The sequence below is a fragment of the Dendrobium catenatum genome, unplaced genomic scaffold (assembly GCF_001605985.2).
Source record: "Dendrobium catenatum unplaced genomic scaffold, ASM160598v2 fragScaff_scaffold_989, whole genome shotgun sequence".
Lineage (NCBI taxonomy): Eukaryota > Viridiplantae > Streptophyta > Magnoliopsida > Asparagales > Orchidaceae > Dendrobium > Dendrobium catenatum.
In genome coordinates this window covers 465,728-482,688 of record NW_021319451.1, presented here as the reverse complement: position 1 = coordinate 482,688, position 16,961 = coordinate 465,728, and the positions used below count along the sequence as shown (strand labels likewise).

Genomic DNA, 16,961 nt, shown 5'->3' with positions numbered 1-16,961 from the left:
AGGCATTAAGGCATACTAACAAGTTACATTTAACATCTTAAAATGGGCTATTACAAAACTTGAGGAGAAGGTTGATAGCAGATGGATGCAGATCAATCAACATCAAGCCTTTATCCCATTACGTGGGGTCGACTACATAAATTCTTTTTCTCCATTGTGTTATGTTAAGAATCAAATTCTTATTTAAATCTAATAAAAAAAGATCATTTCTAATATTTTATAACCGAGTCTTTATAGGTCTACATCTACCTTTCTTAAAATAGACTAAATTTAATACATCTACTCTCGTAACAGGGTCATTGAAAGGCCATAATTTTACATAACAAAACCATCTAAGACGACTCTCTAATCTTATCTGTCATTGGAGCTACTTCAACCTTTTCATGGATATGCTTATTTTGTATCATATCTCTTAGAGTAAATCCACTCATCCACCTGAGCATCCTCATCTCAACAACACTAAACTTATTATTATACTTCTCTTTTAATGGCCAACATTATGCGCCATAAAATATTAGATGTTTCACCAAAATTTTATAAAATTTTTCCTCAAGTTTGAGTTGCACTTTTCTATCACACAATAAACTTGAAGCATTCGTCTACTTCAACCATCTAACTTGAATATGACCATGTGCTTTAATAATTAAAGCGGGTAATATATATATATATATATATATATATATATATAAAGTTGTTCTATATAAAACAGTTTGACTTAAACAATAAGAAAAAGGAAATTGAGGAGTCTAGCAAAAATAACTATTATCACAACATAGAAGGAAATGACTGAGATCCTTAGAAATCTATATCAATAGTTCATATCCTGGAAGCTGATTCCTCATTCCGGACTATCATTTAGCAGCAAAAGCACAATTTTTTTACTAGCTCACAAACAGGCTGAGATGACTTGTACATTTTCACAAAAGTTGAACTTATATACTTATTCGTCACATCACAAAGCCTCAGTATTTGATTTAATTGCATTTCACACCGGTAATAGATTTCGATCCATCCCTAAAACCCAAAATCCTAATCTGCACCGTTTTTAGAGGGCGAAACCGCAGTAGGGGCAGAAGCGGAATTGGGGGTCAACGGGGCGGGAGCATGAGTGGCAGAGGAGATTACCGGTAAGGGATGGGAATGAGCTCTGGTCGCCACCGAAAATTTCGTTGTCCGAAGTATCTCCGTTGATTGGGAGTGATTGGGGGAAGAGCAAGGAGCAGTTGCGGCAATAGAAGGCTGGTTGTTTGCCCGACCATCGCCAAACGGGGACGAAGAATAGCTTAAGTACCTTCTCGTAATCCACCAGATCGGCTATGCCCCCGCATCGGATGCAACGCCCCGCCGCTTCCTTCAGCACCCGCCCGGCCTGCTGCTCTAGCCCTCCTACGAAGAAAAAGAACATCTTCACTTTCTCTATCCTCCTCTGATCGGTAATACCATCGAGAAAAAAAAAAAAAGAAGGAAGGATTTCTAGAAGATGGAATCGATGCTGAGTTTCAAGGAAAGCTGCTTCACCGCTTTCAACTGAGACGATATCAAAGCCGTCCGTTTCCTTTTTACTACAATACAATTTTAGGTTTTGTTGAAACTCCCCCTTGCACCACCCCCACAAGAAAAAAAAAGTAAAATTTACTTGCATATCATTTTATAACATCCTATTTATATATCTAACATCTAAAATTTTAATATTACATACATACCATCTTATATTATTTTAATATCAAATATATCACTTATATTTCTTTCCTACCACTCATATATTTTATTTCTACCACTCATATTTGATATGAAAATGAATTATGGGTGGTATGTATTTAATATTAAAGTTTTAGGTATTAAATATGTAAATATAATAACATTAGGTGGTATGCATGTAAATCTCCCAAAAAAAATATTATGCCTCGTACTACACTTAAATTAATCCCCCATATACAATAAACTTAACCGATTAAATATTTCTATAATATATTTACTGAGAAGAATATATTATTCATGATTTTATTTTGAATAGAATTATTTTAAATGAGGGAGAATTTTTTCTATTCATGAGCTACTCTTTATATTCATATCGTTTGAATTTTGGCTTCAATTTATCCGAATAAGAATAAATTCGAACATAACTCAAACTAAAACTAAAATACCATATTTTTGGAATTTGCCGTTCTTAATAGAGATGAAATTGTTCATTTGCAAGAATCTCTTCACATATGAATAGTCCCATCGATATCTACCCTAGATACGTCATCATGAAATTGTCTTGATTGGGCACGAATCTCGATGCAAAACCCAACCCGGAAACTTCAAAAATTAAATCCGGAAGCACCCGAACTCCGATTTCAGCGAGCTTACAGTCAAATTGAGCGTCTCGGAAATACGAACCCAACGACACCAAATTCAACCCAATCCGAGCCCAAATGGGTCCAAATCAAGGTCCCGAAGCGCTATTGGAAGGTTCAAACCACAATTTGAGTTACCAAACGGTCTCCGATTTTAACGAGCTTATACTTGAATCGAACGGCTTGACGAGACGAATCCAACGAGCCTAAGATCTCCGGATTCTGACATCACTAAGGCCTTCAAATGGCTGACGAATGGTGTACGATCAAAGGGTTCAATATCGACCGTCCATTCAAACCACTCCCTATTTGCCCATGATCTCACACCTATTTACGAGCCATGCCACTCCAGAAAAATTATAAATAGAGTCCTCATTCTTCACAAAGGGGACTCAAGTGAAGAGAGAGAAGAAGAAGAGAAGGAGGAGAAGGAAGAATCTCCTCCTCGACCACCGACGGAGCTCTTCCTACTGCCTGAAGACGTCGGAACTCTGCCAGATTTTCGGGAAACGCCGGGAATTTGCAGAACTTTGTAACTTTGTGAGAAGTTGATTGTAAATTGATCGTCTTGATTTGTAAGACGTATCAACCTTTGTACTTCAAACAAATACTAGTGGAACTTTGCAACTAGGCGAGGCCCCGTGATTTTTTCCCTCTTTTGGGTTTTCCATGTAAAAACCTTGGTGTTCACTTCTCTTTTCTGCTTGTGTGCTGAATACTCGTACAACGCTAGGACGCAAATTTATAAACTCTACCGCCGCGTATATTCTAGCACGCAACAGTTTGGCGCCGTCTGTGGGAAACACTATCCCACAACTTCAAGTATTGTTACAATGGTCAACAGGCGTAGCAGTCGCATCATTGGAGCTTTCCGCTCCAACTCCCACCAATCCAGAAATCTGTCTGCAAATCAAAGACGCCCGATGTCTGCCTTTTTTCATCCTGAGGGGCAGAATGCTGCCAGAGAAGGGACCTCAGGACCTTCTTTAGAAGAAAGAATCCATAAGATGGAAGAATCTTAAAATGAGATCCTTCAACTCCTGCGAGATGATCGACAGCCGATATTGGAGGAGGTCCTTCTCCCTCGGGATCCACCAAAGGTTGAAGATGTTCAATTCGAGCATCTTCAAGAAGAGATTCATCTTCCTCCACCTAGAAGACATCCTCAATCACGACAGGATGATGAACTTGCCGATACAGCAAGCTCAACACATCCTTCCCCCTCGACTCGGCAGCCTCGCATTCTTTCGGATCTCCTAGAAGGCTCTGCCAAACCACACATTGCGGAACTCCCTCACAATGTCCTGCGTCATGAACTGTGAAGATTGGTACGGGAAGAGTTCCCCCGAGGAAATGTGAGGCATGCTCTCCGACAGAGGAACTTCCAGGAGTCATCACCTCTAACTGAAGCCATTATTCAACACCCCATTCCGGTCGGATTCAAAGTGCCAAACGTCGAGTCCTACGACGGGACGACCGAGCCGTATGAGCATATCGACTACTACAGAACCATCATGCATATTCAACGAGCGTCAGACGCACTCCTTTGCCAGGTTTTTCCTGTCACCCTTAAGGGACAGGCTCAAACGTGGTTCTATTCTCTTCCATCCAGAACGATCCCTTCATTCATCAAATTAGCCAAACTTTCGTTGAACAGTTTGTGGCTAATCGAAGAATTGCTAAGGATTCTTCGCACCTCTCCAGAATCCGCCAAAATGAGTTAGAATCATTGAAGGATTATTTTCAGCGGTTTTCCACCGAGGCTCGACAGATTCCAGGAGTAGACCCTGAATTACTCAGAGGAGTCTTCCTTGGAGGCCTTCGTCCTGGCCCCTTCTATGCGGCCCTTATGCGAGACACCATCCATTCATACGCTGACTTGATCCATCGCGTAGAGGCGCAAATCTCTGCAGATGAGGCTATAAATGCTCACGTGAAGCAGTTTGAGCAAATCAATGGGAAGCGCAAAGGTGTATCTGGGATGGGCAATTCTTTCTCACAGCAGAAAAAGCAAGGGAAGAATAATCTACCTCATAGGTGTTGCAAATCTATTTTCATGACTTATATTTTGATGATTGACAAATACTATTGATTCTCTTGGACTGCATGTTGCTTCTAACTTTTCAGGAATCGAAGATCGGATGAACAGACGAAGCCAGTTCAAGATTGCGTAGGTCTAGGGTTGAGTCAATCTGTACTTTGTTTTTTCTCTTCTTGAGTCTATTTGTAATTGTCAAAGAGACTGATGCTAAGTAACCCTACACACACATACTTGAGAGACTTAGAATTTCTATTTTTACTCATATCGGCCAGAATGATATTTACATCGTCCTGGACGATCAGACTTAAAACAGAAAATTTAAATAAGGATTCTTAATTAAGGCAGCCGTCATTAACAGATCGGCCTGGATGATACGTGTATCGGCTAGGACGATAAGCTCAAAACAGAAAGAAGTTACCGCCATAGACAATTAAGGTATACTGTATTTTTAAATTATCGGCCAGGACGATCATTGATCGGCCTGGATGATCATTGATCGGCCTGGACGATATTCACAAATTATGCCTTAATTGATCAGGAAATCAAGGGAGTAATTAAGGATGATTGATACGATCATATCATCCTGGAAGATCGCAGGATCGGCCAGGACGATCTATTCAAAAAACTTAGTTACTTCAGGACGATAAATAGAGAGAGAGAGAGAGAGAGAGAGAGGATCTTATGAGGGGATTCACAAGGGTTGCTTCAAGGATCGCTCTACTTCTTCTTCGTCTAGAAGTTCTCATCCGTGGAAGGGTCGGTAGAGGTAAGGAGTTAGCTTTTGGTTGTGGTTCTCTGCCAGCTTCAGGAGGAAGCAAAAGGAGATAGGTTCTCTGCCTTGCCGGGGTGGCAAAAAGGAGGTTCTTGTAAAGGCTTCTCCGCCTAGTTGTGGGGGCTAAAGGAGAGTCACGTTTGTAGTGCAATACTCGGAGGGCGCCTCTGGGGAGTGGACGTAGGTCGAGTTGACCGAACCACTATAAATTTTTGTGTTCTTGTTTTCTTGCTTCCGCACTTTTATTTCCGCATTTATTTTTCACGTGGTGTGATTTTAGTTTATGTGCTTTTGGTCTTTGTAAAAAGAAATTTTTTAAAATACCAATTCACCCCCCTCTTGGTTAGCTTGGTACTAAGTTCATAGGGCTTAACATCCCTAACGAACTTTCAATAGGTCTCCATCACCGCGATGGGAACCTCGACAGGAGGAGTATACACCACTTAACATATCTCGAGCAAATGTGTTGATGGTTGTTCGAAATCAAGATACATTGAAATGGCTGAATCCTTTGAAGTCGAACACAGGAAATGCAGATCAGTACTGTCACTTTCATCGAAGTCGTGGTCACACCACCGAAGCCTGTAAGCAACTCAAGGATGAGATTGAAAGACTTATCTGCTAGGGCTACCTTTGACAATTTATTCGGGATCCACCTACCCGAGAGGAAGCTCGTCCCGCTGGGGGGCAAAATCAACAACAAAGACAACCATTAAATAATATTCAAATGGTTGGAGAGATTAAATGATCACGCATTTAGTGTATTTGTATTAGCAATACTACTTGTCTTATTATCTCTTTTATGTTGAGTAGGGTGTCACTTTGATATCTCCAATGTTTTCTTTTAAGTTAAATGTTGTATTGTGTCCGTACGTAGATCTCGTGTATTGAGTACTTTGTAATTTGTATATCCCTGACTCATACGAGGGAAATATTGTACTGTCTTACATGATGCAGTAATATAATGTTCATATTGTTGTAATATTATTTTCTCTTGTGAAAGATAATTTTTTTTTTCAAACTATTTCTCCATGATTTGAGAAATACACAATCTACATTGTATCTCAATCACCAGATGATCAATCCTAGGGGGATTTGATCTGACCTCATCCACACAGGTTAACGTCATCAAGCAGGGCTCTAACATACAACCTCGGATAGGTCTTACATCCTTGGTGGATTCTCTCGACCTCTTCCACACAGGTTAACGTCGTCGAGTAAAGGCTCCGACATATAACCTCGGATAGGTCTTACATCCTTGGTGGATTCTCTTGACCTCTTCCACACAGGTTAACGTTGTCGAGCAAAGGCTCCGACATATAACCTCGGATAGGTCTTACATCCTTGGTGGATTCTCTCAATCTCTTCCACACAGGTTAACATCGTCGAGCAAAGGCTCCGACATACAACCTCGGATAGGTCTCACATCCTTGGTGGATTCTCTCTAGCCATTTTACAAAGGTCAACATCACCGAACAATATTCTGAGTAAACAATGTTCTCTCTATAAAGACTCCAAGAATGCAAGTGATTGATAAATCTATCACTTATACAAAGAATTCAGTCAGTCTAAAATTTCGGAACAAATATTTTTGGACTTCTACACGTCGTTGGACTTCTGCTCGTTGACAAACTTTCGTCGGTCTTTTACCCGACATCGTACTTCTACCCGACGTCGGACTTCTCCCTATCGTCGAACTTCTGCTCGTCAGCGGACTTCTACCCTACGTCGGACTTCTCCCTGTCGTCGGACTTCTGCTCGTCAGCGGACTCCTACTCGTCATCGGACTTCTGCTCGTCGATGAACTTTCGTCGGTCTTCTACCCGATGTTGAACTTCTACCTGACGTCGGACTTCTACCCGATGTCGGACTTCTCTCTGTCGTCGGACTTCTGCTCGTCAGCGGACTTCTACTCGTCGTCGGACTTCTGCCCGTCGACGAACTTTCGTCGGTCTTCTACCCGACATCGTACTTCTACCCGACGTCGGACTTCTCCCCGACGTCAGACTTCTCCCCGTCGTCAGACTTCTCCCTGTCGTCGGACTTCTCTCTGTCGTCGGACTTCTCCCTGTCGTCGGACTTCTACTCGTCATCAGACTTCTGCTCGTCGATGAACTTTCATCGGTTTTCTATCCGACGTTGTACTTCTACCCGACGTCAGACTTCTCCCTGTCGTCAGACTTCTGCTCGTCAGCAGACTTCTACACAATGTTGGACTTCTATCGTAAATAGCGGAAGCCTCAACCGTCAGAAAGCTGGGGAGAGGAGAAGAAATCTCATAACTCCTGCACAAGAGGAGGGGCACTAATTCGAGCAGGGGAAATTTCCCACTCATAAATAGCGGAAGCCTCAACCGTTAGAAAGCTGAGGGGAGGAGAAGAAATCCCGTAACTCCTGCACGAGAGGAGGGGCGCTAAGTCGAGCAGGGGAAATTTCCCACTCGAAATTAGCGGAAGGCCTCAACCGTCAGAGAGCCAGAGGGAGAAAAAAGAGGAGAGGAGTAGTTTTCCGCTTGCCTTAGGGGGCTATTTATAGGGAAAGAGGGGAAGGAATATTATCCATGATAAGGAATATTCCAAAAAAGATACCAAGAATATTCTCTTTAAAAAAAAGTTGTGGGCCCACATCCAAAAACAAAAAAAAACAAAAAATGGAGCCTTTTTTTCTAACCGGTTGCTAAGTAAATAAGGGACGCGTCTCTCTAGTATGGCAGCACGATTTAAAGAGGGAGGAAGGTTCGGCAATTCCATGTTCATTGTATCATTGCTCGAGTGAAGATAAGCTTTCAAAGTAGGAAGGGAGAGACTGTAATGATTTGAGAGATGAAAATTACATCTCAGGAAACCACTGCGCCTCATTTAGAAATAAAACCAGCTCATAATTATCCGAAATACTAAGCTTTTTTAAAGGCAAGACTTCTCAATGGTTTCATTAGAACCAAAGGATCACTTATGCTAAGATCGCTGAGCATGAATTGAAAATTGTTAGTGGTTTGCATTTCTCCAAGAGAGATCATATTGGGGCATTTTTTAATTATCAAGAAACCAATTTTCGATGTTTCGAAATTAATTTTGATACTTTAAAATTATTTGGATCCTCTACGCCGAAGATCGGATTATTTTAAAGTTTCTACAAAAAATTCCTCAAAGGCTATTGTACATATTTTCGGACTTCTGGAGCTTCGACGTCCGAAAATAGGGGGGCAACTGATACGTCATCATGAAATTATCTTGATTGGGCACGAATCTCGATGCAAAACCCAACCCGGAAACTTCAAAAATTAAATCCGGAAGCACCCGAACTCCGATTTCAGCGAGCTTACAGTCAAATTGAGCGTCTCGGAAATACGAACCCAACGACACCAAATTCAACCCAATCCGAGCCCAAATGGGTCCAAATCAAGGACCCGAAGCGCTATTGGAAGGTTCAAACCACAATTTGAGTTACCAAACGGTCTCCGATTTTAACGAGCTTATACTTGAATCGAACGGCTTGACGAGACGAATCCAACGAGCCTAAGATCGCCGGATTTCGACATCACTAAGGCCTTCAAATGGCTGGCGAACGGTGTACGATCAAAGGGTTCAATATCGGCCGTCCATTCAAACCACTCCCTATTTGCCCATGATCTCACACCTATTTACGAGCCATGCCACTCCAGGAAAACTATAAATAGAGCCCTCATTCTTCACAAAGGGGACTCAAGTGAAGAGAGAGAGGAATAAGAGAAGAAGGAGGAGAAGGAAGAAGCTCCTCCTCGACCACCGCCGGAGCTCTTCCTATCGCCTGAAGATGCCGGAACTCTGCCAGATTTTTGGGAAACATCGGGAATTTGCAGAACTTTGTAACTTTGTGAGAAGTTTATTGTAAATTGATCGTCTTGATTTGTAAGACGGATCAACCTTTGTACTTCAAACAAATACTAGTGAAACTTTGCAACTGGGCGAGGCCCCGTGGTTTTTTTCCCTCTTTCGGGTTTTCCACATAAAAACCTTGGTGTTCACTTCTCTTTTCTTCTTGTGTGCTGAATACTTGTACAACGCTAGGACGCAAATTTACAAACTCTACCGCCGCGTATATTCTAGCACGCAACAACCCTAATGAGCTTCCAACATAAATTCCTATTCTCTTTAACATGCCATTGATCTCGCTAATGCTTACCCCCAAAAACCTCCTGCCATGAAATCCTCTTTACCAACACATGTGGGGGATTCATCGATTTTTGTCTAATTCCTCTTTACCTTCACATACGAATGAGATCATTATTGCTTGGTGCCAAAGAGCTACCATTATGAACATCTCTTCTCATTCACACATCTACGGTCCCATTAATGCTTGCCAGTAGGGAGCTCTTTTATATGAACTCCTCTTCACCTTTACATATTGATGACGTATTGATGCTTGCCAATACTGAGCTCCTATCACAAACTATTTTTCTTTTTGACATGCCATCAATCTCATGGATGCTTGCTCTTGCAACATGCCATCAATCTCATGGATATTTGCTCTAGCAAGCTCCTATGATAAACACTTCTTCTCCTTCACATGCCACGGGCCCCATCGATGCTCTTCCCCAATGAGTCTTTGTCACCAACTACTCTTCTTCTGAACACATTATCAATCCTATCCATGCCTTCCCTTAGGAAGCTTCATCTAAGATAAGAATGACAAACCAAAAGGACAAGAATGGTGATTTGAACCTTTGTTCGAACCATTTTGAATGATTCAAAATAGAACAAGCTTTGATTGATTAACAAGTCAAATGAGCTATTCATGAATGATTGATGGCGACCCATAGCTAAGGTAATTTTGTCTAAAATGAACTTTTTAGTTTTTTCTTCAAATAAAAATATGATGGGGATATTCTACCAATTACATATATTATAATGTGTTAAATTTTTCATTAGAAAATGCTAGTAAGGTTTTTTTATATCCTATTTATTTTACCAAAAAAAAAACATATTTAAAATATATAATAAATTTATTTATTTGTATTTGCATCTTCTTCATGATTGTTGATTATTTTATAAAGTAAATTGTATATTTGTATGTGAGTAGGATGATATCAGTTCATATAATCTAGTAAAAGCATAATATGAACATTAATTTTATCTTAAAAAAATTATGATTCTATTTGATATTATTTTCTTAAGTTGCTCCAGATTGTATTTGTTTTAAACATATAATAATGAAAATTATATTTACCGAGCCAATATGTCAAGTCTAATCATTGAATCAAAAGCATATCTTTATAGTCAAACATGTGGTTTTTGGCCTTCTTTTGTAGAAATGACATTATAGAAGGAGGTAGGGAGAGAGAAAGATTGGGAGAGTTCTTGCACTCAGAGATAAGATGCCAACAAATGAATGAATTGTTGCCTAGACTATGTAACAAGATCTTATTTATATTGTAGTGTATTTTATTTTATTTTGTCCTATAACAAAAATAAAATATCATATCTCTGTGCTCAATAACTTTCATAAAAATTAATAAGATGCCTTAAAAGTCAAATAGGAATAAATATGCAATTTGATCAAAATTTAATAGTTTTAAAATATTAGATAACACATAACATATAGTACATACATACATACGTACATACATACATGCATACATACATACATACATGTAGGATCAAAAAAATCTCAATAAATTTAGCATTGCCCATCTTAAAAATTGGGTATAATTATCTAAATATTTTTAGGTTTAATTATATGAATTGAAAAATATTTTTCTTTAAGGGTAAAATTCCTAATTTTATTACTTCTACCATTTTCAATAATCTCAATAAATTTAGCATTGCCCATCTTAACGAAGGATCTTCTCATGGAGTCATTGATAGCCCGGGCATGGCTAGCTGAAAGCGTGCATAAAATAGAATATGCCTTGTGGTCAATTAACACTTTGGTTTTCTTTGATATAGATAGGCCACTAAATATGCAAGTATACATGTCAATAAAGTAATAAAATGATTGAGAGAGTGTCGATCATATGAGGAAGTGTTCTGTTAGATTGCAATTAAACTGCTACACTCTATTATAGATGGAAGATTTATCCTTCTAAATGAAAATCAAGGGTTTAAGAATTTGTCACTTACGAAGAAAAATAAAAAAGATAAATGGGATACCAGATATTAAAGATGTTTTGGACTAATGTATGTAAAATAATAAATTTTTCTATTGAAACTCTTAAATATTGATGTGGAATAGAGCATATGCATCCCTAAATCTTTGTCGAGCAGCTAAGGTTGAAAAGGGAGGTTTATGACCTTCCTACAATTCTATTATCTCCATAAAATATAGAAGGTTTAACATTTCATGTATATGCATGTCAAGATTCCATTCCAATACTCCTATTTATTTTAATTATTCTACATTAAAGTAGTATATATATCACACTAGATATTAACTAGACATATGACTATTGTATGCTAATTAGGAACGAGATATATTGAAAAGATCCATAATTTCATTCAAGACATAAGATCCTATATTAGTACTTTCAATATGTTCACAACATTAATCCAAAACTAAAAAATTAGCCATATATGGTAATGAAAAAAAAAAACATATTCATTTCTTGCATAAAAGAGAAGATATGGAAGATAAAGGTAAAATGTCACCTGAATAGTATACTTATACTCTCCACTCTCCTTTCTCTTCCAAATGTATGATTGTTCAAAATAAGATGGGCTAAGATCTTCAAAGAAAGTATGTTGCTCTTTCTTAGCCTCCCTAAGATTTAACTCTAAGGGGACACTATAAAAAGTACAATTCCACACTATTTATGACAGAACCCCCGAAAACTTTAAACTAAAAATTTATTATACTAAGCAAAAAAATGGGCTCAGGCATTTCAGCGCTTCAAATGGTGGCATCGCGGCATTATAAGATGAACTAGTACATCAGTGCTACTAAGCTTGCTTCACTGTAGTGCTGAGCTGACTCTGCACATCTATTGGATGAATTAATACGTCATTTGGCTTATTTTGCATGGCTCTGTCTTTTGTTAACTTCTCCATCATGTCACTACAAAAGTTGAGTTTTGTGGCCCTTGAATATGTAAAACCCCTCCGAAGCTGATTTTTTTTAGTGCTGTTAGTCCGGGGAACTGACTTTAGTCCCGGACGAACTGAAAAAAATTGTGAAGAATCTGTCAATTTCATCTGGACGATCCTGTAAGGGCCGGGACGAACCGTCGGGACGAACCGAACAGAGAGCATCATTTAGGGACAAAACAAATTGGAATTAATTTTTGTCTGTACGATCCGTGTCCAGAGGAGTTCGTCCCAAGACGATCTGGGCATCATCCTGGACGATCCTGCTTGATAAGTATCGGATTTGAGATATTTTGGAAATATTTTGAGGAGAGAGAAAAAGCAGGAGAGAGAAAGAGAAGGAAAGAGAAAGAAGAAGCTTGATTTAGGAGGCCCCGGAGCGCTTTTCGTTTGACAACGTAGTTTGAAGATTTGTTTGTCTCGCAGTAAGGACTCCAAATCCTATTTCTGATTTCGAAGATTTCGAGTTTTGATATTTCTGTGCTAAGTTTTGTGTTTCCGTTACCGAAAAACGCGCATAATTTTGTATTGACGAAAGTTTTACCTCACAACTTTTGATATATTTCTAATATGATATTTCTGCACGATTTGAGTATTTTATGTAAAGTTTCTACCGGTTATTTTGAGTTCTGTGCAATTTTTATCGAATAAAAAATTATCAGGATGTTGGAAATTATTGCTTTAGTACAAGTAAAGCTTTGAAACGTTATTTTATTCGATTTCTGGTAATTTGATAATTTTCAAGAACTGTGCATTTTGAAACGACGTCTGTCTACTATACGATATTTTAAGGGTTTTTTCTGCATTGAGCTAAATTGTATTTATTGATTGCAATACCTTATTGATATGCATACGAATGTGAATGTATGATTGAATTATTATTATTGTTACTGAAAGACAAGTGAAGACTGGTTGAACCGTTGGTTGGATATTGACTTGACCTGTACAGGATGGTGGGTCGACGGGCTTTCCTTTAAAAAGGGTTTGGTGTTATCCTCTATTGATCATTGATATAACGATTGGGAGTCATAAGGAGATTATTTTGCCGACGGACGGCCGACGGGCACAGAGTGACGACTCTTATTGAGCCAACGGATATATGGATATATGGATATTTCTACAACAGCACAATGGATATACAACGATACATTGACATTGAAAAATGCCTTAATAGCCAGTGATTATACTTGTTCAGTAAGACTACTGTATTGAATTGCATGTGTACGGTATTGACCTATTGATCTCATTATGGATTCATGGATTTATTGATATCGACTGATTTGTATTGAAATTTATTTATTGACGGATTTACGAATTTACTGTTACTGTACGATTTCATTGATATTCGTATTATGTCACTAAGCATTGATACTGATATGAATATCGATATTGCATTGACTTATTGTTACTATGGACATGGATATTATTGATTCATTGATATTGATTCATTGATACTATCGCTTCATTGATACATCGTATTGAACTGCTACATGTGATTCATTGATCAGTATGGAATAGGTTTTACTGTATTGATTTGATTTCAACCATTCTTGCGATGTATTGGTTTGATTGTTTTATATGATTTCATACCGATTGATGTTATTGACCAGAGATAATTGATTTGATTGATTATATTGATACGATGTTGATTTAACTGATATTATCGAGACGACGATTTTTCTCTATCAATTTGACTGATCGATTTAACTGAGATCCTTTCGAATATAGATTTTTCTACTGTTTATGGATTCTTCTGAGATTTATCGTATGTACTGATTCATGGAGCTTTATGGGCTTCTTCCTATTATTTATCAATTCTTTTATCGATGATTGTGAATTATATTGATCATGCATTGATTACTGATTTTCGTATCTGCTGCATATATTCACTGATCATGTGCAACTGATTGTTATGGATTTGATGGACTGACATGCATATTGTTTCAGTATCATGCTTTGATTTCAGTTGTAGGTATTAGGTGACCTGCTGGGCTTTTTGAAGCTCATTATATGTGGTTAACAATTTCAGGTCAGAGCAAGGGAGCAGGAAGTGATGGTTGATCAAGACTATCGACGAATCCTTTCACTATGGATGCCTGGGGCGTCACAGAATATACAATCCAACACTGTGGTGTTATACTGATCAGCATTCTGATGCTTGAATTCCCAAGACTTAGGTGCTACAACACTTATTTCTAATGTTATAACACTATAAAGCTATACGGTGCTAACCTTTGCTCCATTGGGGTGTTGAATTATTTTCCATTTTCCTAAGGCTTCAGTGCTGCAATTTCTTGATCTTATGTTGATGCATTATAGATGTTACGGTGTTGGTAGTATGAGCGATGCGGCGTTGATTCAACACATGTGAATATTTCTCCTTTTTTAAATTTCCTGCACAACATCAACTAAAAAACCATATTTCATTAATTTTTAAGATAATAGAATAGTATAAAATTTACACTTAATAAATTTCCCGAGTTTTAGATCTTATTTATCCCAAGCAATGGTGTAATCACATATTTATTAATTCATTAGCCCAAATAAAATTTGTAATTTAGAATTATTAAAAGGTATGCCCATACTTCACTATCTATATGTAATTTAAAATGGTCAACGTTTGAATGTTAATTTGAATAATCATAAATAATTAGCCTAATCAATCATCCTTGTAATTGTTTGAATTGAGCTTATTCTCTACAAGTGTATGTGTAGGTTTTGACCTACATTAGAAGTTCATTAGTGAACCATCAAAGTGCACTACTTTGTGCTTATTCTCTACAAGTGTATGATTTTAGATATGAATAATGTATCATTTAGAGATTAGTTGTGCTTGTACCTACATTAGAAGTTCATTAGTGAACCATCCTATATATTACTTCACTTATCTTAGCATATTTAATATAGGTATTAATATGCATTTTGAAATTGAATTTTAGGAGATACTAATTTTTATTGTAGTCATCTTTTTTCTTTTCAAATTTTGCTTTTATTTTATTATTATTATTTCTTTTTATACTTAAAGTATAAATTAATAATTTGGATTATCATTTTTTCCTTTATCCCTCTAACAATCTTCAATAAGTTAACATACAAATTTAATTAATTGCTAATTCTATAGTTTGGTTTACAATGACCTTTATTAATTTAATCTACACAATCCTTTTCTCCAAACTCAATTATTAATACTTTCAATTTAGTAATCAATGTTTAAGTGTATAGCTTTTAAGTTCAAAACATGACCATGACTTGGATAATTTTCCTTAATTAATTTTTATGATTTTCAAATTATAAATTAAAGCACTTTGTTCATTTAAATTTTCACCTAAAGTTTATTATTTTAAATAATTTTAATTACTATTTTTTTTTTACTAAATAAACCATCAAAGTGCAAGTGCTATGAGTTAAGCAAATGTGGGAAGTTTAATTAAATGTATATGATAGAGAAAAAATAATATATATAAAAATAATTGAAGATTATCACAAGTAAATATAACTAAGCACAAAAGGAAAAGCTTGTCTTTTCATTAAAATGATAAAAAGCTCCAAGGCAATGAAATACATGCTAATAAAAATAAAAAAGATAACTATAGTGTATGAAATAGTATTCTCCAACTCCAATGTCCAATTACCTACTCATTGACATATCATTAACAACGACTATCATAGCCATCCACTGTTTGTTGGTGGAAGTTTGAAAGCGGGTTTTGAAAGGATTTAATCTTGTTTGAGAAATTTAATATTAAATCTACATTCTCAAAATCGAACATCTCATTATAAACAATATATTTCTCCTTAAGGCCAAAATATCATTTGCTAACGGGTTCATATGATGAAACTGAAAGTTGTTATCCTGATTGTAGTAGTTGAATCCAAATAAGAATCACATATAATCCCGAAGGGTTGAAATGAGATTTTATTAATATTCAACCACTACAATCCGGATGGGAGATCATTAATTGCATATTTCATGTCACAATAACGAATTATATATCTCTCAAAGGAAAGAAAATATCACTCATTATCGATTGATGTTATCGATTGATGGAACATAACGATAATGATCGTTATCATCTTAATTTTTCCAAGAAGATTAATTTTGAATTTTGAAAATTGATATTGAAAAAGGTGGATGTTGGTTCTAAATGTCCTACAAGTGAAAGCCATCGTATTTAATTACATAATATAAAATTGGAATTGTTGACCTCCTTTACACCTGGTCAAATTGACCAAGCTAGGTCCCAAGACCACCTCCCTTGTGTTCAGTGGGTCGAACCCAGTCTATTGAGCCCAAACTCAGGCCCTGGGTCAACCTGGTTGACCCAAATTGATCCATACCCTTCCATTTGATTTCAAATCAAATCCAAAGCATCTCAGACTCAATTCTCACCTCCACTGGACCCAATGGGTCAAACCCCACCCATTGGGCCCATACTTGTGCCCTAGGTCAAACTAGGTTGACATAATGAGCCCTATTTGGTCAAATTAAATTTATTCAAATCCATACTCATCCTTGGCTCAATCCACTCATCCCTTGGACCTAATAGACTTGGTTGACTAGGTCAACCCAAGTCTCTCTTGGTCAATTTTGACCTATTTAGGTCAAATTAATGGCATTTATGCCATTTAAAACCTTCATATTGCTCCTTGGACTCAAATCCCTTCCTAATTGAGCTCCTTTCCCTCCTAATTATCCCTAGGATTGATCATGGCCGTCCATTGGATGCCTTGGCCTATAAATAGTCTCCTTA

At 37.4% G+C, this 16,961-nt stretch overlaps 2 protein-coding genes across 2 annotated transcripts; one reads left to right on the top strand and one right to left on the bottom strand.

Annotated features, from left to right (window-relative positions):
- Window positions 1–715: 715 nt before the first annotated feature.
- Window positions 716–1,497, bottom strand: LOC110096626. The gene has a single exon (XM_020822661.2). The coding sequence runs from the start codon at window positions 1,403–1,405 to the stop codon at window positions 1,046–1,048; it is 360 nt and encodes a 119-aa protein (XP_020678320.1). The 5' UTR covers window positions 1,406–1,497; the 3' UTR covers window positions 716–1,045.
- Window positions 1,498–3,172: 1,675 nt separating this feature from the next.
- LOC110096621 lies at window positions 3,173–5,777 on the top strand. The gene is made up of 4 exons (XM_020822656.1): window positions 3,173–3,264; window positions 3,664–3,892; window positions 3,997–4,376; window positions 5,549–5,777. Exons 1-4 carry the CDS (start codon window positions 3,173–3,175, stop codon window positions 5,775–5,777), a joined length of 930 nt encoding a protein of 309 aa, XP_020678315.1.
- The last annotated feature ends 11,184 nt before the right edge of the window (window positions 5,778–16,961 follow it).

What these genes read in the sequence shown, in the direction of transcription:
- LOC110096626 (XM_020822661.2), bottom strand. Translation starts at nt 1,405, where the DNA reads ATGTTCTTTTTCTTCGTAGGAGGGCTAGAGCAGCAGGCCGGGCGGGTG.
- LOC110096621 (XM_020822656.1), top strand. Translation starts at nt 3,173, where the DNA reads ATGGTCAACAGGCGTAGCAGTCGCATCATTGGAGCTTTCCGCTCCAAC. An exon ending in CAGACGCACTCCTTTGCCAG is followed by an intron (nt 3,893 to 3,996) that starts GTTTTTCCTGTC and finishes TTCGTTGAACAG; the next exon opens with TTTGTGGCTAATCGAAGAAT. An exon ending in AAGAATAATCTACCTCATAG is followed by an intron (nt 4,377 to 5,548) that starts GTGTTGCAAATC and finishes AACTTTCAATAG; the next exon opens with GTCTCCATCACCGCGATGGG.